General features: G+C 37.6%; 1 protein-coding gene across 14 annotated transcripts in view; it reads left to right on the top strand.

Moving 5' to 3' along the window:
• Positions 1-23,545, top strand: part of LOC104609531 (uncharacterized) — a 30,017-nt gene extending 6,472 nt beyond the window's left edge. For 8 of the 14 annotated variants that reach the window (XM_088900893.1, XM_088900895.1, XM_088900890.1 and 5 more), the window contains 3 exons: positions 2,728-2,843; positions 3,101-3,213; positions 6,743-7,181. In XM_088900893.1, coding sequence (XP_088757019.1) covers positions 2,728-2,843; positions 3,101-3,213; positions 6,743-6,850 — 337 coding nt within the window. In that variant the 3' untranslated portion in view covers positions 6,851-7,181. Of the gene's footprint in view, positions 1-2,727; positions 2,844-3,100; positions 3,214-6,742; positions 7,182-8,165; positions 8,450-8,639; positions 12,505-12,552; positions 15,769-22,601 lie in introns of those variants that run through there. The other 6 variants (XR_016083968.1, XR_016083965.1, XR_016083966.1 and 3 more) reach the window with 6 other exon arrangements.
• Positions 23,546-23,959: the final 414 nt, after the last annotated feature.

Raw genomic sequence — 23,959 nt, 5'->3', positions numbered from 1 at the left:
TTGAGAATCAAGGTTAGGGATTGAATAACCAACCCAGGGCAGAACAAAAATTTTCTCTTGGGGTGGGGGAATGGAAATTCAAAATAGGATATCTTTTTGCTAAGTCATGCTGAAAAAATATTTAAAGTTAAAAATTAAAGATTTGATACATCAGTCGTGCATGAGTCATTCAATAATTTACCTAATTAACTTATCACCTCTGCTAATTTTGTTTTACAATCTCTTTTTTTTTTTTTTTGACTGAAGGTGAGGTAAAATTTTATTAATTCAGAGATAATAATACAAGAGAGTCTCCCCAATCTCTTAAATTTGAATGTGCTGCAAACATTTAAGAGATCTTTATCATAATGAAAAGGAATATTTTTTATCTGTGAACAATCAATTTTGTTAGGATATTAAAAGAATATTGTACAGCTCTGTGTCTTCCACCCCCTTGTAGGCTTGCTTCATACCTATCCTCAAATTAAAGTGCATATTTACAACTGGTCCCCCATTGGAACCACCCACAAAATAGTTTCTCCCTGTAGACTCCTTGTCTAGCCAAGGCATTGGCCATGCTATTGGCACCTCTAGGCGCCCAATGAAATGTAGCATTTAGTTCAGCAGCCAAACTTTTAACTTCCCACAAGATACATCTGTATTTCCTTGTTCCCATTGCATTGCATCTGAACCATCTGACCACTACTTTCGAATCACCTTCTACTATGATGTCTCTATAATTGAGGCTTTGCCCAATTTCAAATCGTGTAGGACTGCCATCAGTTCTGCCCCTATAGAATATCCATAACCCGCAGGACCTGAATGCATTGCCATTATGAATCCACTACATCTAATAAATACTCCCCCAAAGTTCTTCTCAATGAGAGGATGTCTATGAGGTATTCAAAAATCAAAATGAACATGAAAATTTTGAAACAATTGAAAACAAATAACATAGAATTTGTAAGGAATTTTATCCAATGATATCATTAATACATAATAAAATTCTAAAAAAGTATCTAAGTTAGATCTATCATATCAAGCCAACTATGATTATACAATGCAAAAAAATTAGATTTATGGAATGAAGGTCCATCCTAAACCAACATAATAATAAAAATTAAAAAGGGTAAATTACTTATAGCTCTCCTAGGATTTCAATCAAATACTAAGACCTCTCCTCATGTTTACCTATTAACTTACCCACCCCTTGTAGTTTGGAGTTAAGTTATTTATTCTACCCCTCCACTAATATGCCATTGGTTTTAGTGACTGAAAGTAATCAAGTAACATTTAAAATTTTCAAAATTTCTATTTTACCCTTTTGGCACCTTCTTGTATATCATATAGACAAAAATAACATTCTTGTCCTTATTGAAGGGGCAAACATTGTACACTATAGCATTAGTTTGGGAACAAAAAATTAAAATTGGGTTCATAAAAATAAAATAAAATAAAGGGTGAATTGCTAAAACCTCCCCTGAAGTTGACCACTGCTGAAACCTCCCTTGCAGTTTGGTAATTGCAATCACCTCCTCTGAACTTTCTGACACAGTTGCAAGTAGACCCCTCTGTTAGAATCCTCTAACAAGAGGCACGGAAATGTCCAAAATACCCATGCAGTTACTTTTGACCAAAATGTTTATTTTCCAAAATTTTTCTATATCAATCACTATGCCAAGCACTTACAATCACTTTTCCATTTTTTTTTAATTTGACCTTCATATCAATTGCTCAAAGGTAAAATTGCAACTTTAAAATCTCTTATTTTTGTTGTTCATAAAGTTTGTATTGATTTTTTTTTTTTTTTTGTAAAAACCAGCCTTGATAGTAATCACATGGGTATTTTGGACATTTTCGTGCCTCTTGTTAGAGGATTTTAACAGAGGGGTCTACTTGCAACTGTGTCAAAAAAGTTCAGGGGAGGTGATTGCAATTACCAAACTTAAGGGGAGGTTTCAGCAATGATTATCAACTTCAGGGAAGGTTTTAGCAATTTACCCTAAAATAAGATGGTAAAACTGTAATTAGTGTTTACAAGTGAGGTAACTTGTGTCATTTTCAAAATATGTTGAGAGTTTACTCTTTCAATGTTCACCTCTCTGATCTTGTAACACAGTCTCCAAGAACAGATGGATTTGATCCTGTTCCTCATCCATCTTATCACAGCCTAGGAACTATCAATTCATGTCCCCTGATAATCTATAGATACTAGTAGTCTGAAACCTATATCAATAGACAAATACTTGGTTCTCTCAGAATACTTTGTTCTGACAGGTCATAAGCTAGAGCCATGGACTCATGGCACTGTCTCCATTCCTGAAGATCCCTCCAAACCGTCATAGACAAAGGTTATTAGGGAACATACTATAAAGTTTAAATTAGTGTACTCACTAAGAGAGTATCATAAGCTAACTTTCTGTACTCTTTGACTAAGGATCTAATCACTGCAATCCACTTTCTGATGATCCAGTCAACCTTAATTCCTCTCAATAGGAATATCTCCAACTCCTATAGCCAATGGTAACCAAATCAATCATTGAATAAGAATATCTTGGAATTTTTCTTCTTCCTTTGTGCATTAAATCATTGCATATAATAATTATCTCCACAAAACCATTACCTTGTACTAGAGGTCTTTCATGATTGTATTTCTACCTTTGTATAAACACCCATACTCTATCCTTTTCATTTTCTAAGTTATCTGTGTTTACAATTGATTGAATTTTCATTTTATGTCTCTACTAGATGGATGACATCTCCAAGTTTAGCTTTTAGTCTTGAGGGGTTCTTCCTTCGTTTGCGTCTTGGGAAATGGGACGAAGGACTAGGGGGGACAGGTTACTATGTGGCTTGTATAAATGGTAAGCTTGGAATTATAGATAAAACTAAACAACTTTTTTGGTTCGTTTGTTTAAATATTTTGATGTAATTGTTCTAAACAGACAATCAAATAAGCATTTCTTTCTTTCTTTTTTTTGTTCATTTGTTTTGCAAATTTAATTTGTCTAAATATGAAAAAGGTTCACAATGCATATATTTAACAACTAAATTTTGTTTTAATTCATTATTTTCCTTTCTTTCTTTCTTTTCCTCACTTTTTACTCTTGAAATATTATAGGGGTGTCACAAGACAGATCATTTGGGAGTTCTGATATTCCTCTTTCTGTGGATATTGGAGGTTTCAAAAGCTTAGTTGAGAGTCACTATGTCTCTAACCATGATTTCCTTGAGGTAAAATCTCATCTGAAATATAGTGATGCATTTGAAAAGTATGGTCTCTGTTATGATTGAGATTTGATAAGAATGGAACTTTATGCATTAGATAAAATAACACTATACCATTTACTAGAGAAAGTACCTTCATGGGGATCTAGAATAATCCGAATAGGCAACAAAATGAGGGACAGTAGACTAAGATGGTTTAGACATGAACATAAGGAGTACCTGCTGCCTGGTAAAGAATATTTTGATGCAAGTAGATGGTTCTAGAAGAGCTAGAGAAAGGATGAAGAATATGGATTGACTTAAAGAAGAGATTTGAGGACTCAAAATTTGAATGGGGTGTCCCCTGATAAGGTAAAATGTGCAAACAGTATTGGCTCATTTAGCTGACCCTGTATAGTTTGAACGGGGCTTTGTTGAGTTGAGTTGTTACAGTGAGAAGCTGAAAATGTTTTATTGATAAAAAAACAGATAAAAATTGAATTCATAATCCTTGAAAAAGTCAAACTTAAGCCAAATATTATGAGGAGAAATTCCCCAAGATGACATCCATGTCCCCTCAAAGCCCACCCACTTAACCTTTGGGTTCTTTCCAACAAATACATCTCACAGATATCACTGCATATTATTCTGATATACATCCCATAGATATCACTGCAGAACATTGCAAGAGGTTGGGATACATCATCAAATATTCTTATTGTTACTTTTATCTCGATAATCCTCAAACTATGGAACTAACATGGTTATCCAACATATTTTATAGATTCTGTACTTTGAAATCATAATTACCTTTTACAATGTCTTTCTGTAGCTCAGTAACAGATGTTATGAATTCTGTAGTATTCTTCACATATTGAAGTAGATATTCCACTTTGGATATGTCATATCTTATTTCAAAATTATGTGGTTCTGCATTGGCCTTCACATATTGAAGGCAAGGTTCAAAGTATCGATACGTAACGGCCGATATGTATCGTATCGGGAGCTTCCCGATACGCCCCTACAGAGGGTGTATTGGGGTTTTGACCAGTTCAGGGGGGGTGGACGGACCTTAAACTGGCCCCTCTGAACCGGACTGGAAAAAAAAACTAAAAAAACTACCGATACGCCTCTACCGGCATGTCGGGCGTATCAATATTTTGAACCTTGATTGAAGGCCATTACCCAATGTAGGTTTGTCACTTTGTAATGGTTAGATTTTTTTGTCTAATAAAATAAGGTCACTAGGACATCAAACCAAAAATCATTGAGGAAGATTAAGAATCTACACCACCAAAAAGTGTTATAAATGTCCAACGTATGTCAAGTTAGCTTGTTTATGACCATATGGCGGAAATTTAGTGACAAGTAAAAATAAGAACAATGAATATCACAAATTCACATATCCGTTATTTTTCTTTCTAGATTGATAGAACCCTAAATCAACAGGTGTCTTAATAAAATGTATCTTGTCAAACTGGATTTTTGGCCATTTTGAATTTTGGTCAACTCAATTAAACTTAACAAAGCTTTGACCAAATATTTGGGGTTACTATTGAGAAATCCATTTTCAAACATTATTCTTGCACAGAACCACAACAAATACATATTTACATTCATACATAGATGAATCTGTTCTTTACTATGAAAGAGAATGGAGTATAGTACAAGCCTACTCAACAATTTCCCCTAAACTTTATCTCTATACCCTTGTAACCATTCTCTCTATCCTCTCTCCCATGCTAAATTACTACTTCCCCATAATTCAGGATGATCAAAGAACTTATCCTCTTCCAATTTTACTGTCAAATAGTTTTGTTATATGAAATTAGACCTTCCCAGTCCGGCAACAATTGGTTTTGACTCAGAAATATGTTCATACCAATAGGGCAAGCAGTGACTCAGTTGCAAAATACTGCTCTTGATATTAATAATGCATGTAATATTATTTGGGGCTAAAGAGATCTTATGAAAAAAGTAGAATGGCTCACAAGAAATATGTCAGTCAGTTTCCATTGGGTTAGTAGATCAGCAAATGCCTTGGCAGAATCCCTGGCTAAACAAGGGGCTTCTTGGGTTTCTTTGTAATGAGTTAACTTATAGTTTTGTTTACTGATAAGAGTTGGGTCTGTACTCATCCCAATGGGGGGGCAGCATCTCATGCCTCCTCCAAGGCTGATTGCTACTCTCCTTTTTTTCCCTTTAATAAAATTACTCATTCATAAAAAAAAAAAAAATATTGCATGTGATGATGCTTCTGAAAATATTTCCTCGGTGATATCTATATAAAAAACAGTGCATTTTGGGCCTAATATTCACCTCTTATATGCTGACTTTGCCTATTTTGTAGAAATATTTTTTTTTTGAAAAGTGGTAATAATTTCATTAGATAAAGAGAAGGAAAAGGCTGTAAAGGGAGAGATTTCCTTTAAATCTGACTACAAGGGAGCATACAAATGCCAAAGAAAAAGCATAATACAAAGAACAACATCAACCAGAAAAGGTGTCATCCCACAGAATAGAACCCCAATGATCTGTGAAATGATTATACTTTAGTCCCCTAAACATCTTGTTGATCAAGGCCCACTTTAGAACAGTCCTCTCGACCTTGCCACAATGCTCCTCAGTGGGCAGGGAGACATCTTCAAAGATCCGGTTGTGTCTTTCCCTCCATATGCACCAACAGATTGCAAAAGGTAACATATTCTAGAGAACTCTTCCCCTTCTGCAGAAAGCTTGCATTCTCCAAGTAGAGAACAGAGACTCCACATCAGGAGGGTTGACCCTGGACACCCCAAACAATTTCAAATCATGAAGCCACAATGCCTGTGAGTAGGTGCAGTTTTTTTACTAGGAGATGTAGGATATTCTCTTCATCTGTGTCACACAAACATCTATTGACAAGGTACAAACCTTTACTTCTTAAAAATGTCAATGGTAGGAGCATTCCTTTTGATTGCTGTCCAAGTAAAAAAGATCACCTTGGAGGGAATCTTTTACTTCCAAATCCAAATCCAAGGCGTGGTTTCAGCATCCACAGCCAAAAGGATATGTAGCATCGAATTGACTTTGAAAATTCCAGAATTAACATGCAGCCACCAAATCTGATCTTCCACACTTGGTTGAGGTTTAACTTGTTCAAGTACTGTAACAAGGATATTTAAGATTCAATATGATTGAAAAGTTGGTTATAATATTCAATTTTCAATTAAACATTCAATACAAGGATAACATGGATTTTAAAGAACAAAGAGGTTTATTGTATACATGTAAGATGATGCTAAATTTTTGTCTTAAAGTTTTGCAAAAACTGTAATAATAAAAAAAAATATTTGTAGCCTGTTTCACCATATAGCATTTGTTTGGTTGTATATAGCATTGCTGTCCAAGTAAAATGTTCTGCTGCAGAACATTATTAAACTAACTTCAATAGTTCAATTAAGAATTTTTTGTTGTAAATCCAATTGCTTATTATTGTTTCAGTTAGGCAGTGTATAGACACCTACTACCAATATCACACCGTTCTAAGTTGTTATGACTCCTTGATGTTTTACAGGATGAGCTTATGACATGGTGGAGTACAACTGCAAGAAGTGGCAGAAAACTGCCAACTATAGAAGAATTGAAAATAAAATTTGAAGAGAGGAAGAAGTTAGGATTTTAGAAATAGAAAACTGCCAACTCTATGGCTGTCTCTCGGTTTCTTTGTTGCCAGTGTGCATTGTGGTTACCTCTATCCAAGCAAATACAAGGCGCATAATGGTAAATGTGATCATCTTTGTACATAGAATTTTGTAAATCTGATAGAATGCTTAACCATCTATTGATGGATGGCATAAAAGCTCCTATGTGAGATGCTAAATCATCTAGGGGTGAAATGTAATCTCTTCTCTACCATCTTGAGTTATTGGAAAGAATGAGGGAGAAATTGCAGTTAGAAATATGTATCTTTCACCCATATTCAGTAACCAATTTTTGAAGCAAGGTTTAAACTATGATTTCAGTGTAAATTGTGGCCCAAGAGGAAGTGAACTCAATAAGTGAAAGTTTGTGGAAGCTTACTAAAACATTGCAAAGATAATATTGACATTTATATACATAGAAATAATTATACAGAAACTATCTAAAATTTAATCACAAAAGATAAAAAGCAATATAAATCACTATGCATATAATATTTTTAATATCAAACTATACATAAAAAGATTGTTTATAGCTTTATGGTCAAGATCATACAGTAATATTTATATAATTCTTAACAAATAAGAAAAATAATCGTTTTCCTTAAGTTTTAGAAAAACGTTCTTTTGTGTTATATGTTTTTTAGAGTTGTAATGTTTCAATTAGAGTATTCAAAACCAATTGAGACAAAAAATTATAGAAGTGTGATATTATACTTTAATCGGGTAGGTAGTACTTTGGTTGCCATAGAATTGGAATTTGAGTCTTTATAATTGAATTAGTTTGGTTTTGGTGGAAGTTAATACCATATTTTGAGGAAGCTTCTTATTTTCCTACATAGGCCTAGGATTGATACTTTAAGATCAATTTACTTGTTTTTCATATCTAAGATTTTTATTTGGAACATGCTAAGGTACATCTTCTGCAACATAAAGCTTACCTCATATAGCCACACACACCCTGTGGACCTACCAAATAAGTTTGCCTACCTATAACCTCACCCTCCTTGCTATTTCTATATGGGGTAGGCTTTACATTGCAGCACTGCACCATAGTAGGACTCTTTATTTTATTTTTTTTTGTTTAAGCAAAAGGTAAAGTATAATTATATTAATGAAAAAGTCTTTTGTACAATGAGAAGCTGTACAAAAAGCCAGCAAGACACTTTATTTTTACAGTTGTTCTTCACCAAAATTTGAAGGTTGTATTGTCTTCTTCTCTCCTCTTCTCTTTGATTTCTGGGTTATTCTTTCAACATAAAAATTCTGCTAACAGCAGTAACTTCAATTTGGTATCAGAGCAGGTTTAGTTCTGCTTGTGAATCTCATGTGAGCTCTTCCCAGCCGGCTGCATGAAATTTTATTAGGGCTGGAGACTTAGCTCTCTTCGTGGCCTGATTCTTGGAGATTGGTGGAGTTTGAAGCTTACCCAAGACACTTCTGCTCTTGGAGATTGCCCAGCAGTCAAGAAGAACCAGAGAAACTTAGTTTGAGTGAGATTTAGGGCTTAAATCTCATATTGAAGGTGCCACCCAGAAGTTTCTGGGTAGATTTTCAGTTTCCCTGAAGTTTTGTAACAGGAGGTAGGGTTCTTGGAATCCCTATGAGGAGCGGCTGCTCTTTTTTTAACTTTCTCCAAGACTGTTTCTAGGGTTTGTTTTAAGAAAAACAAAAAACCTACTGGATTGTTGTCCCTATTCTTAGTTTTGGGGGTTTTTTTGTATTCAAAAGGGGAGCTGATTGTGTCCTTTTTCTTCTCTTTGTTGAGTCCAGCATGGAGTTCTTTGGGAGTGAACAAAAATCTGCTAGAGAAGGTGCTGGAGGGGCTGTTAGTATGACTGATAACAATCCTTTTCAGATTACCACAATCAGGTTTGATGGTTCAAACTATTTGGAGTGGACTCAATCTGCCATGACGGCCATTGGAGGAAGGGGAAAGTTAGGCTATGTGACTGGAGACACTAAGAAACCAGCCAAGGAAGACCCTTCTTATGCAAAATGGATTTAAGAAAATTATCTTGTGATGACATGGTTGTGCAATTCGATGCAGCCCCATATTAGTAGAAATTACCTTTGGGCAAAGACAGCCGAGGATATTTGGGATAGTATGAAAGAGACTTACTCGCAGCCACTTGATGTGGCTAGGGATTATGAGTTGAAAACTAAAGTGAACAATCTGAAGCAGGGGAAGAAACCTGTATCGGTTTATTTCTATACTCTGAAATCCTTATGGCATGAGATAGATCACCTTGAAACAATTGAGTAGGAGAGCAATGTTGTAACATGTGGCAGCCCAGTAAGGGAAGTTTTGGTTTTTTCCTAAGTTATTTGTTATAAGCTGTCACCCTAAGTATAAATATTAACTTAGGGCGCCGCCAGCCATACAATAGAACAAAACACTCTTTCTTCTCTCTCCCTTCTCTCTTCCTTCTCTTTTCCTTCTTCTTTTCTCTTTTATTACTGTCGAACTACATGGTATCAGAGCACTGATTTGGGCACAACCTTCTCAGATCGTGTTCTTCATCTGAAAACCTTTTTTGATTGGAAGAGGAGGTGAAGACTCCATCGTGTTCTTCATCTGGGTGCAACCTTTAGTCCTTGTTTTTTCCTCTCTTCTCTCTTGGTCGCTGTACCAAGAAGAAGTCTGTGGTGGCAGTGTGGTGGCAAACGAATGCAGTAAGGAGTCTTCCTAGGTTTGTGGTGGCAGCCGAATGCAGTAAGGAGTTTTTTCCTAAGGTTTTTCTATGGGCTGTAAGTCGTGGAAGCCAGGTATGTACTGTTACATTTATATCTAAGTGTATGACCACTGTGAATGTCACAGTTTTGAAGTTGTAGGTGCTGGTTGTCTTCTTCTCTTATAAGCTGAAATGTTTCGGCTAAGGTTTATTGACCTACAGTCTAGCTAAAACTATATTGGGGACCTTTTTAAACTACATAAGTACAAACGTTCTATCTTAGTCTGTTTTTGAAAAATCAGCAGTAAAGTTTTTTTGAGAAAAATGGCTACTGAGGATTTAGCAACCTCTGGTATTACTTCCCATCAAGGAAACCTAAACGGGGGAATGGAAAACATGAAATTCTCTATGTCTATTACCCCCTTTGATGGCCTAAATGATCTAGAATGGTCCAAAGGCATCAAGCTGTATATCACAGCTAGGGGGAAGGCAAAGTGGAAAAATAAAAGAACCAAAGTCTGGTACTGCTGAACATGATCGATGGGATCAAGAAAACAGCATGGTTATGTCATGGCTGTTAGGTTCCATGCTGCCTCATGTGAAGAAAAATTTCATATGGGATGACACAATTTGTGAAATTTGGGAACAAGCCAAGGCAACCTATTTTGAACAGAGGCACTTTGACAAAATTTATCAGCTTCAAGCAGAATCATCTACTTGTAAGCAAGGGGGCCTAGCCTATCTACATATTTTCCAGCCCTTACATCTGTCTGGAAGGAGCTGGACTATTATCAGACTATTGAGTGGAAGAATGATGAGGATAGCATACAAAAAACTTGTCTCCCAACAGCGAGTATTTGCTTTCTTGCATGGGTTGAATCTTGCTTATAAGCCTCTTCAGATACAAATTTTAGGAAGTAGGGAACTTCCTTCAGTTCAGGAAGTATATGCCCTAGTCCAATCTGAAGAGTGTGGAGACTCTATAACTTGATGTATCTTATTAGTATAGTCCTTGTTGTACGTTACTTATACTTCTTATTCTTCTTTTCTCTTTCAGCCCTATATGGGCATTCTTATAATTGTACATATCTTTTAATATATAAAAGACTCTTTGAGGTGGGGGTCCTTCATTCTTGACACCTCTAAGATTATTCCTGTTCTTCTCTCTATTTAGACAAGAGTATTGACATGGTATCAAAGCAGGTTACTCTTTGATCTATTTTCTCTCTCTCGTGAAACTCACTAGAAGTAGTAATCCTGTCATATTAGGGCTGTTTTGATCAACCCTTTTCTGTTCAGTCTTCTTTGCTTAACTAGCAGGGGAGATTTTGTTATATCTCTCTTGTGAGACATTGGTTTGAGACCAAACTTCAGATCTGGTGTCACCTAGACCTGATCTACTCTTCCTACAAACATCATCTGATTTGGTGAAGTTTTCGAAGGAGTTCTGATCTTCTTCCTGGGGCGGCAACAATGTACAGTTTCCTTTTTTGGACCACAACAACTTTGGACTTCAGATCTGGTGTCGCCTAGACCTGATCTATTCTACTTACAAACAACATCTGATTTGGTGAAATTTTCGAAGGAGTTCTAATCTTCTTAGGGCTATAACACTGTACAGTTTCCTTTTTTAGACTGTAACTTTTTTTTGGACTTCTGGCCTTCTACATCAGCCTGCGATCTAAGTTCTTTCTCTCTAGATTGAAGGGTCCTCTCAAGCTCTTCTTAATACTACACTCAGTTTCTGGTTTGGAGATTTCTAGGGACTGTTTCTATCAGCACAAGATATCTCATTCTTGAAAAAGACACCTGTTGTGTTGATAAATCATAGTTTTCTCTCAATTGGCTGACTCGATTAACCTATAACCCTAGATTTGGTGTCGTCCTAGGGTTTTCTTGCTTCCCATTTATTTGATTCAGACTTCAGATTCATATTTGAAGGGATGTAGACTTAACAGTCTTAAAACTTGCCTTTTTTGGATTGTCATCCTGAGTTCTTGATTGCTGAATTTGGTTGTCTCTAATATCCTTGTACCTGGACTGTTGTTTTCTTGCTGAAATGGCCTCCAATAGAGAAGATATTATTCCTATAAAGCTGGAAGGATCAACCAATGGAATTGACACTGCTGTTGTAGCACATGGGAGTAAGAAATCTACTACTGGTGGTGATTCTTTTGTTAAAGGTGATTCTCTGGCATCTATGGTTGAGGAAAACATTCAACAACTGGTAACTTCTGCTATTTCTTCTGCTCTTTCTGCTATTGGCTTACTTGGTGAGTTTTCCGGTTATTGTGTTTCTTCTTCTCATACTTGGATCATTGACTCCGGAGCTACCAACCACATGACAGGAGCCTACCCTAACCAACCAAGCAACCTTACTAAAACCCATCACAAACAAATTGTTACTACAAATGATGTTTAACTTTTCACCATTACCCACTGTCTCTTAAGCTTTCACCCACTGCATCTTTCCTTCTTACCAAGACCCTTCTTGTTCCTAATCTCACTACAAACTTGATTTTTGTTGGCCAATTAATTGATGAAGGAAACATTCTCATTTTCTCTCAAGATGGATGTTTAGTTCAAGACCGGAACACTAGGAAGGTGAAAGGGAAGGGGCGCAGGTTGGGCCGTATGTTTGCATTGGAGTTTGAGAAGCCTCAAATAGTAGCATGATCAGTTTATTTCAGTTCCTCCACTTATAGTTCCTTTCTGAGTCATAGAAATAATGTTTGGGACTTATGGCATAAACGTTTAGGTCATTTACATTCTAAAAAATTAAAGTTTTTGTTTGATTCAGGCCTTATTAAGAATAAAGTTCCTTCTTTGCACACCTTTGATACATCTTGTGTTTCTTGTTGCTTAAGTAAGAGTCGTACCTTACCATTTCCTCACATATCTGAGCACACTACCTCTCCCTTCGAGCTTATACATAGTGATGTCTAGACTACTTCTATCTCTTTTCGGCTTGGATACAAACATTTTGTGTCGTCCATTGATGATTGTACCAGGTACACATGGATATGCTTTCTTCGCCACAAGTTTGAGGTTTTCCCAACATTTAAGTTGTTTCATGCTATGGTGCGGGTTCGATTTCAATCACAAGTGCGTATTCTCCGTTCGGATTCAGGGGGAGAATACACTGGTGGAGATTTTTTATCCTATTTGAAGGACCACGGAATATAAGTGCAACGAAGTTGTCCAGATACTCCTCAACAAAATGGTGTGGCTGAGTGCAAGAATGGACATATCCTCAGTGTTGTGAGGACATTATTGTAGGAGTCTCATACTCCACCTTCCTTTTGGGTAGAGGCAGCCAATACAGCGGTGTTTTTGATCAACTATATTCCTTCCTCAGTTCTTGGTAATATGTCTCCCTTTCAGAAGTTATTTGGTTGTTCTCTAGATTTATCTATGCTTCATGTTTTTGGATGTCTGTGCTTTGTTCATCTTCCCTCTCGTGAATGTTCTAAATTGTCTGCACAGTTTGTCATGTGTGCCTTTGTGGGTTACAGTCCTGTCCACAAAGGATTTCTTTGTTATGATCCCTCTATTCGTCGCATTTGTATATCAGGTAATGTTGTTCTCCTTGAGCACATTTCATTTTTTGTTGGAATTGCTAGACTGTCTACACCGTCTGTTTCTATTTTGCCAAACTTTGATTCACAGGATGCTCCACCTTCTTCTACTGAGAAGAACTTTCTCGTCTTCTCTCGCAAGCGGTTACGTGCTTTAGCCCCTGCACCTGTGACTCTCCTTCATCCCGGTTCAGATCATCATCCTATCACTGCTCTTGTAAGTGATATCTCTACTTCAGACACTCTTCATACTTCTATTCCGCTTCGTCGTTCTACTCGTATATCTAGACCTCCTGACCGCTATGATTTTCCTTTAAACCATAGCTCTTTGTCTATTGTCCTATCCTCCACAGATGTTCCTCGCTCCTACTAGGAAGCTAATAGTAGCCCTCATTGGAAGGAAGCCATGGATGCAGAGATTCATGCTTTACATGAGAATGACACTTGGGATCTTGTGCCTGCTCCTCCAGATGCATCCATTGTTGGGAGTCGTTGGGTTTACAACATTAAGCTAAAGTCTGATGGATCTCTTGATCGATACAAGGCACCTTTAGTTGCCCAGGGATATAGTCAGGAGTATGGTATTGACTATGAAGAAACCTTTGCTCCTGTTGCAAAGATCACCACAGTTCGTGTTCTTTTAGCAGTGTTTGCTGCTCCGTCTTGGACCATATGCCAGCTTGATGTGAAGAATGTCTTTCTTCATGGTCAGTTGAAGGATACGGTCTACATGAAGCCTCCACCTGGATATTGCAATGATCCTTTTTTAGTATGCTGCCTCAAAAAATCTCTATATGGTCTAAAACAAACTCCTAGGGCATGGTTTGAACGCTTTCACGATGTTGTAGTTGCTGAAGGCATTCGTGAATTGAAACTATTACTTCATAATTCCTTCCACACGAAGGACTTGGGCCCTCTCACATATTTCTTGGGACTAGAAGTACATCGTAGTGATCGAGGGTATTTTGTTTGTTAGCAGAAGTATGCTTCTGACCTTGTTAAATTTGTTGGTCTTAATGATGAAAAGCATGTCGATACACCTATGGAGAAGAATCTTAAGCTATCTAAATTTGAAGGTCCATTACTTCCTGATACTACCTTATATCGCTAGCTTGTGGGGTCCCTCATTTATCTCACTATGAACGGCCTGGTATTTCTCATGTTATTCAGGTTGTTAGTCAATTTGTTTCTGCTCCTCATCAACCTCATATGACTATTGTTCATCGCATCATTTGATATGTTAGAAACACAACTCTCTAGGGGTTGTTCTTCTCCTCCTCCTCTCCTATTCAGTTGAGAGCATATGCTGATATGGATTGGGCTAGTTGTCTAGACACTCGTAGGTCCACTTCTGGGTGGTGTGTTTTTATGGGTGGTTCACTCATCTCTTGGAAGTGTAAGAAACAAAAAATAGTCTCCAAGTCTTCCACTGAAGCAGAGTATAGGGCCATGTCTTCGGTTTGCAATGAGATTGTTTGGTTACAGTCTCTCTTTATGGATCTTGGCATTCATCCCTCTACTCCTATTCCTCTCTATGCAGACAATACCAGTGCTATCAAGATTGCATCTAACCCTATCTTCCTTGAGAGGACCAAGCACATCGAGGTGGACTGCCACTTTATTCAATATCTCTTCACTACTAGGTCTATATTGCTTCCTCATGTAGCCTCAGACATGTAGATTGTTGATATCTTCACCAAAGCTATGACTAGAGTTTGACATCTCTTTCTTATAGACAAACTGATGCTTATGTCTAGGCATTAGTTTGAGGGGGGTGTGGAGACTCTATAACTTGATGTATCTTATTAGTATAGTCCTTGTTGTACATTACTTATACTTCTTATTCTTCTTTTCTCTTTCAGCCCTATATGGGCATTCTTGTAATTGTACATATCTTTTAATATATAAGAGACTCTTTGAGGCGGAGGTCATTCATTTTTGACACCTCTAAGATTATTCTTTTTCTTCTCTCTATCTTGTTCTTTTTTCTATTCAGACAAGAGTGTTGACAAAGAGAGCAAAAAAAATCTAATGAATGTTTCTGAGGGGGAGCAACCTATTGCCCTGACTGCAAGAGGGGATAACATCGGAATGAAAAAGAGAGAATCAAGGAAAAGTGAGGACAAGGACAAATTGTGGTGCACGCACTGTCAAAAGCCTAGACACACTTGAAAAACATGTTGGGAGTTAGTGGGGAAGCCCAAGTGGGCAACCAAGAATCAAAACACTACAAAGAAGCCTCCTCAGAAGAAATTTACTTCTACAAATCTGGCTGCACAAGATTACCAACCAAATAATTTGGCTACTGGATTTTCCTAAGAGCATTGTAGTGATTCTGATCCCAAGGAAGACATCATTAACTCCTTTTGAGATCATTTGGAACTGTACGGTAGGACTCTTGGGTAGATGGATAGGTTGGTTTCGACCCCTTCTACTTCATTTGCTTCTACATCAGGTAAAGGTGCTTCCGCATTTCATGTGTGTACCTCTGCTCCCAATTCACCTTGGATCATTGACTCAGGGGCATCAAACCATATGATTGGTAAGTTAAATTTATTTCAAAATAAATTGCTGATGTGTCTTTATCCACTATTGCTGGTCAGGGATCTATATCCCTTCCTGATGGCCTTCATGTTCCAAAACTTCCTATTAATTTGTAATCAATAAGCAGTATTACTCAATCCTTAAACTGTTGTGTAACTTTTTTCCTCATTCTTGTGTTTTCCAAGATTTAACCTCGGGGAGGACGATTGGTAAAGGAAATATGGTTGATGGCCTCTACATCTTGGAGAATAAAGTTGGTCCTGTGGCATTGGCTTCTGTGAGTCTTATGAGTCAGTCTACAAAAAGTCAGTTGTGGTTGTGGCATAATTGCCTTGGTCATTTTTCCTTTGAGTCTTTGAAAGTTATGTTCCTTGAATTATTTAAGTTTGTGTCTATCATTAGTTTACATTGTCAAACATGTTAGTTAAGTAAGCATTGTAGAACAACTTTTCCATCAAATAATAAAATATCTACTTTGCATTTCCATGTTGTCTTTTCTGATTTTTGGGGCCTTGTAAACATACCTACTAAGGGTGGATACAAGTATTTTATCAGCTTTATTGATGATTATTTGAGATACACTTGGATATATCCTATGCATTCTAGAGAAGAAGTACCCAAGATTGTGCAAGATTTCCACCGCATGGTTTTACTCAATTTCATATTGAGGTCCAAATTTTCCAATCGGATAATGCAAAGGAATACTTCCATCATGACTTAGTTGAATTTTTCTCCTACCATGGATCTCTTCATAGAAGCTCGTGTGCCCGAACACCACAACAGAATGGCATTGCCGAAAGGGAGAACAGACATCTTCTTGAAGTTGCCCACAGTATGATGCCTAACATGCATGTTCCAAAACATTTTTTGGGTTGATGTTGTGATGGTTGCAGCTTATGTTATCAATCGTATGCCATCACGCCTCTTGCAATACAAGGCCCCACATCAACTTCTTTTCCCTCAATCCCCTTTATTCTCTATTCCCCTACGTGTATTTGGTTGTAAGTGTTTTGTTCATGATCTATCTCCAAACAGAGGTAAATTGGATCTTAAATTTGTTCCATGTGTTTTCTTGGGTTATCCATCTTCCCAAAAGGGATACAAATGCTTTAATCCTGTCACTCATAAATACTTTGTATCGATGGATGTGTCCTTTTTTTAATCTGAATCCTTCTTCCAGGGGGGAGAATAGTGTGAAGGAAGAGAAGCAAGCTCCTCAAATTCCTCTTCCCTTTATTCTTGAGACTATACATCCAGCACCATCTGACTCCTTGAAGGAAAACCCAGGTACCCTTGTTCCCTTTGACATTACTGAACCTATTGCTATTGATGATTCTACTAATAATCTTGATGTCCCGATTGCTCATAAGTAAGGAGTTAGATCATGTACTACTAAGCATCCTATTGCCCAGTTTTTGTCCTATGAAAACATTGCACCCTCATTTCGTGCCTTTTTGACTGTCATTGATTGTGTCTCCATTCCTAAAAGTGTTGTAGAGGCCTTATTTATACCTGAATGGGCAGAGGCAATGAAGGAAGAAATTTGTGCTCTACACAAAAACAACACCTGGGAGTTGGTGAATCTTCTTGAAGGCAAGGAGCTAGTGGAGTGCAAATGGGTATTCATAGTAAAGCACAAAGCAGATGGGTCAGTTGAAGATATAAAGCCAGGTTAGTTGTAAAAGGGTATACATAGGTTGGGGTCGATTATGCACAAACATTTGCCCTAATTGCTAAAATGAACACTATTCACAAACCACAAGGGTGTGAAGGGAAAGTTTGCAAACTAAAATAATCTTTATATGGTTTGAAACAATCCCTAAGGGCCTGGTTCAGCAGATTTCACTTGGCTCTTCAACAAATTGGGTTCAAGCAGTGCCAATCTAACCATACCCTATTTGTCAAAAGAAACCAGAAGAATGTTGTGGTATTGATTGTCTATGTTGATGACATTGTGATTACTAGGAATTGGGATTCTGAGATTCAAAAGGTTAAAGAATCCCTTGCTATGTAGTTTGAGGTGAAAGATCTAGGACAACTACATTATTTCCTTGGTATTGAGATTGCCCCCTCAAAAAAGGGCATCTTCATTTCCCAAAGGAAGTATGTCCTAGATCTCTTGCAAGACATGGGAAAGTTAGGAACAAAGCTCGTAGATTCCCCTATTGAGGAAAACCATCGGCTTGGTGATTGTACTGAAAAACCGGTGACAGATGTCAAGAAGTTTCAAAGGTTGGTAGGAAGACTTCTTTACCTATCAATGACTCGGCCAGATATAGCTTATGTTGTTGGTGTCCTTAGTCAGTTTATGCATGAACCAACATCCTTCCATTTAGAGGCAACTAAGAGAATACTCAAATATTTAAAGAAATATCCAAGAACTGGGTTACTTTTCAAGAAACATGGTCATATGAAAGTGGAAGTCTACACGGATGTAGATTGGGCTGGAGCAGTTGATGATAGAAAATCAACTAGTGGATATTGTACCTTTGTTGATGGAAACTTGGTCACTTGGAGAAGCAAAAAACAAAGTGTAGTGGCTAGATCTAGTGTTGAGGCCGAGTATAGGGCCATGTCACATGGAGTTGCTGAATTGCTATGGGTAAAGAATTTGATTGGAGAGTTGGGTTTCTCTATTGATGGTCCAATGTCTCTCTACTATGACAACAAGATTGCCATTAATATTGCAGCCAATCCCATTCTTCATGATAGGACCAAGCATATTGAAGTTGACAAGCATTTCATAAGGGAAAAACTAGAAAAGGGGGAAGTTTGTACTCCTTACATCAGTTCCAAGGAACAATTAGCTGATGTCCTTACAAAGGGTCTTCACTATTTGCAATATAATGAATTATGTGGCAAGTTGGGCATGTTTGACATATATGCTCCAACTTGAGGGGGAGTGTTGTAAGATATGGCGGCCCAGTGAGGGAATTTTCGGTTTTTTGCTACATTATTTGTTAAGATATCGCCCTAAGTATAAATATTAACTTAGGACACCACCAGCCATACAATAGAACAGAACACTCTTTCTTCTCTTTTCCTCCTTTTCTCTTTCATTACTATCGAACTACAAGTAATAAGGATGTAGCAACTTATAATAAGTTGGTTGAGAGAAATAGAGTTTTTGAATTCCTTGCGGGTCTGAGTTCTGATTTTGGCATTGTTAGACAACTTCTTCACTAGGGAAAATGTTACATTTCCCAAGCCTACTCCCTAGTGCATAATGAAGAGAGTAGGAGGAAGGTTATGCTACAAAATTCTCAAATGGAAGTAGCACTAGCAACTGCAAGACAAAAGCATGGTGGTGAGAGGGAGAAAGAGATGAAGAATAAAGGAAAGAAATGGGTGTTTTGTGAGTATTGCAAGATACCTAGGCATACAAAAGACACTTGTTGGAAGTTTCATCCTAATCTTGTACCAGAAAGACTCAGGAATAAGAAGGGAAATGCAAATGCAGCTATTACATCAGATGGTTCTTCCCTTCTTGGACCTTGACCAATTTCTTTGGAGGCCTTAGCTGCAGACAGGGCATCTTTGGCACAGTTGGAGAATGAAGCTGGACTTACAGATTCATCTCAGCCTACCTCTGTTACCACTGCACCTCCCTCGTCCACATCGGCTTTTGCCCACTTAGGTACAAGAGCCACTGCTTTTCATGCCTCAACTCTAGGTAACACTAATCTTACTTGGATTATAGACTGGTGCATCAGATCATATGACAAGCTTGTCTTTATTATTTACTTCATATAATTTGTCTTTAGGCAGAGATAAAGTATCCATAGTTGATGGCTCCCTTATTCCTATTTTTGGCAAGGGAAACATCAAAGTTTCTAATGCCATTACCTTGTCCTCGATTTTGCATGTACCTAGACTTAGCACTAATTTACTTTCAGTTAGTAGTCTTACAAGAAGCCAAAATTGCTTAGTAACTTTCTTTCTTGACCATTGTATTTTCTAAGATCTTGTGACAAAGAAGGTGATTGGGACTAGCCATGAGATGAATGTAATCTACCTTCTCGAACACCCACCTAGAAGTGATAAAGGAGTCGTGAAGTCTTTTGTTTCTCAGTCTATGAGTCAGATTATGCTTTGGCATAATCGTTTGGGTCTTTAAAAAGCTTGTTTCATACTTTATTTAAGTCAGTTCAAATGTCTTTTTTAAAATGTGAGAATTGTAAACTTGCAAAACATTGTAAATTATCATATTTTTTAAATAATAAAAAAAACAATAATTATTTTGAAATTATGCATACTGATGTGTGGGGGCCATATCATATTCCTTCTATGGGGGGTATAACTATTTCTTACTATTCGTTGATGATTACTCCCATTTCTCATGGGTTTATCTTATGTGTTCTTGAGATGAGGTTCCCACTTTAACTTGCGCTTTTCACCAAATGGTCATCACTCAATTCGAAGTTAGAATCAAAATTTTCATATCCAATAATGCCAAAGAGTACTTCACTAAACTCCTGAATTCATATTTTCTTGAGTATGGGGTTGTTCACTAAAGTACTTATCCTTATACACCTTAGCAAAATGGGGTGGTTGAGAGAAAAAATAGGGATATCTGGGAAGTTGCAAGAAGCACTATGTTGAATTCTAATGTTCCCATTCATTTTTGGGGGGATGCTATTCATACAGCTATGTATCTCATCAACCGAGTCCCTTCCTGTGTTCTGGATATGAAAGTTTTTTTTTTCATTATTGCATCCTGAAAAAGATTTGTATACCATCCCTCTTAAAATTTTTGGATGCACTTGTTTTATTCAAATTTTGGGATCTCATCGTTCTAAGTATGATCCTAAGGCTGCTAAATGTATATTTATTGGTTTTAGTGTCGAGAATGTAGGGGTATTTCAGTCTTTATGCTTATGTTGAGGTTGCTGATGTGTAAGATTATGCTATAACTAGTGTCCCTCACTTAAGTAGGGGCACATGTGTCTTTTCCATTATATTAAAATACATCTGGCCGAATGGGAGAGGTAATCTTTTCTCTCATTCGAACCAGATCTTTCTCTCCCTTTCTTCTCTTCTTTTCTTCTCCTTCCTCTCTCTCTCTCTCTCTCTCTCTCTTTTTTTCTTATTTCTTCTTCTCTCTTCTTGACTGTTATCAGAGTAACAGGACTCAAGGGTAGGTAGAATCAAAATACGGTATCAAAGCTCAACTAAGCAACTCGGTTCTGCCCAGATTTTTGTTTTCTGCACACCCAATCTAGGGTTTTCTCTTGGTTTCTTTGCCATCAATTGGGGATAAGGAAAGGGCTGAAAAGGAGTGGTTGCCCTTTTCCCTTGAAGGTTTCTATGCCTCCAGTTGTGCTGTTTGTGGTTGGTTGTTGTAGTTTCTAAAAAGCCCTCCCCTGATCGATGAAGAAAAGAGGGCTGATTCGTGTGGTGCAGTGGGTGTCTTGTGTGGACTAATTTTCGGGTGATTAGGTAAGAGATTTCTATGCATTTTTTTTGTTGTGAATCAAATAATAAATATGTTTAAGATCGTATGGTGGGATTTCGGACTGTAGTGTGCTAGGGTTTATGCTGTTTTCAGTGTGATTCGAAGGGGGAATGGTCCTTATACAGTGTCGTGAGATTTCAAATAGTCATGGGGTAGGGTTTGTAGTGTAAAGAGTGCAACTTTCAGCAATAACAAGTGCTGAAACTTGTTTGATCAGTGCGTGGTGTGGTCTAGTGCGTAGTGTGCCAAATTCAGCAAAGGGAGACAACAGTGATAGCAAGTCTAGTGTGATGGTCCCTACTAACTACCTAAATGTTCAAATGACCTCCATTAAACTGAATGGAGAAAATTATGTACCTTGGGCTAAATCTATAGAAGTTTATCTTAAGGCAAAGAAGAAAGTGAAACACATAAGGGAGGAAAAGTATGGAACCTAAGATTAGTGTAAATTTCATGTTTCTTGACACTGCCAAAGATGTGTGGGACCATGCTAAGAAGTTGTATTCTGGCCAAGACAATACAACTAGAGTATATCAGTTGTATTAGGAATACTTTAATATGCAACAGGGCAATCAGAGTCATGAAGAGTACTATGCTAGTATGAGAAACATTCGTAATGAGTTGAATGTTTATCACCCCCTCACTTCTGATGTCAAAGTTCAAAAACAACAGAAAGAACAACTTGATGTGACTCGATTTTTGGTGGGGCTGAAATCTGAGTATGAACCGGTGCAGGCTCAGATACTAGGAGGGTCAGTTCTTCCTTCCTTAGAAGAGGTGTTTTATCGACTTCGGAGGATTTCCATTGGATCTACTGAGAACTCTAGTGTTTTCGACAAATCAGCCTTTGTAGTGTCGAGGGGCCATGGTGTTAGAGGTGGAGCTCGAGGAGCTCAGTCTGGCCGTAGTGGTAGCAGTGGACTGGTATATGGCCGGAGTGGTGGTGATGGATGGACATACCATTAATTATTGCTATGACTTGCATGGTCCACCCTCAACTTGGGCCAATCATGCCATGACTAGTGACAGCAGTTTCAGACAGGAAAGTCATTTAGGTGATCAGATGCTTCCTACATCCACAGATGTTCCCAGGAAGGAGATGATGAGTGTCCCCCGTGATGAGTATGAGAGGATTGTCCAAGTCACATCTTAGCAGAACACGACCACTCTTACACACTCAGGTATGGCTTGTCAGGCATCCACACGCAATCCCTGGATTATTGACTTTGGAGCCTCTGATCACATGACTGGAACTCAAGGTGTGTTTTCTTTCCTCTCTCATTGCTCAACATCACAATCTGTTACCCTTGTTAATGGCTTCACATCCTCCATTTGTGGTGTTGGCAATGTTAACATGACCCCCTTACCTTTATCCTTAGTTTTGTATGTCCCTAAATTTTCGTTTAACCTTATGTATGTTAGTAACTTGACCAAGTTACTTAATTGCTCTATTACTTTTAACCCTTCTTCGTGTGTTTTTCAGGATCTCAAGACAGAGATAAAGATTGATGGAGGGCATGAAGCTGGTAGATTGTATTATCTTGACGGTGGTGGAAGAACATCAACAGCTCTCTAGTCATCTCTCTCTCCTCTCTAGTGGCACTGTCGATTTGGTCATCCTTCGCTGAAAGTTTTGAAGTCTTTGGTTCCTTCGTTGAGTCAACTTTCTGTTTTGGATTGTGAGCTGTGTCAATTGGAGAAACATCGTCGTATTCCCTTTAGTCCTGGGGTTGATAACCATATGTCGAATCCTTTTTCTTTGGCTCATTCAGATGTTTAGGATCCTTATAAAGTGATGCCATACAATGGATATAAATATTTTGTCATTTTTGTTGATGATTATTCAAGGATGATGTGACTCTATTTAATAAAAGAAAGGAGTGAATTGTTTACCATTTTCCAAAAATTTTATGCTGAGATTCGCAACCAATTTGGTCATCCTTCGCTGAAAGTTTTGAAGTCTTTGGTTCCTTCGTTGAGTCAACTTTCTGTTTTGGATTGTGAGCTGTGTCAATTGGAGAAACATCGTCGTATTCCCTTTAGTCCTGGGGTTGATAACCGTATGTCGAATCCTTTTTCTTTGGCTCATTCAGATGTTTAGGATCCTTATAAAGTGATGCCATACAATGGATATAAATATTTTGTCATTTTTGTTGATGATTATTCAAGGATGATGTGACTCTATTTAATAAAAGAAAGGAGTGAATTGTTTACCATTTTCCAAAAATCTTATGCTGAGATTCGCAACCAATTTGGTCATCCTTCGCTGAAAGTTTTGAAGTCTTTGGTTCCTTCGTTGAGTCAACTTTCTGTTTTGGATTGTGAGCTGTGTCAATTGGAGAAACATCGTCGTATTCCCTTTAGTCCTGGGGTTGATAACCGTATGTCGAATCCTTTTTCTTTGGCTCATTCAGATGTTTAGGATCCTTATAAAGTGATGCCATACAATGGATATAAATATTTTGTCATTTTTGTTGATGATTATTCAAGGATGATGTAACTCTATTTAATAAAAGAAAGGAGTGAATTGTTTACCATTTTCCAAAAATTTTATGCTGAGATTCACAACCAATTTGGTGTTCACGTTAAAATTTTTCATTCCGTTAATGACCGTGAATACTTCTCTTCATCATTTCAAGAATACTTGGACCAATATGGCATTATACATCATACTTCATGCACCTACACCCCACAACAAAATGGGGTGGCTGAGAGAAAGAATCATCTTTTGGTAATAACTCGATCTCTCATGCATCACTTGAATGTTCCCAGACCCTTTTGGATTTATGTGGTGCTTACTTCTTGCTTCTTGATTAATCGGATGCCCACTTCTCTCCTTGA

This window comes from Nelumbo nucifera, chromosome 3 (assembly GCF_055504915.1).
Source record: "Nelumbo nucifera cultivar China Antique chromosome 3, China Antique-T2T, whole genome shotgun sequence".
Taxonomy (NCBI): domain Eukaryota; kingdom Viridiplantae; phylum Streptophyta; class Magnoliopsida; order Proteales; family Nelumbonaceae; genus Nelumbo; species Nelumbo nucifera.
The sequence above is the reverse complement of the archived record's forward strand: the minus strand, read 5'-3'. Positions and strand labels throughout refer to the sequence as shown.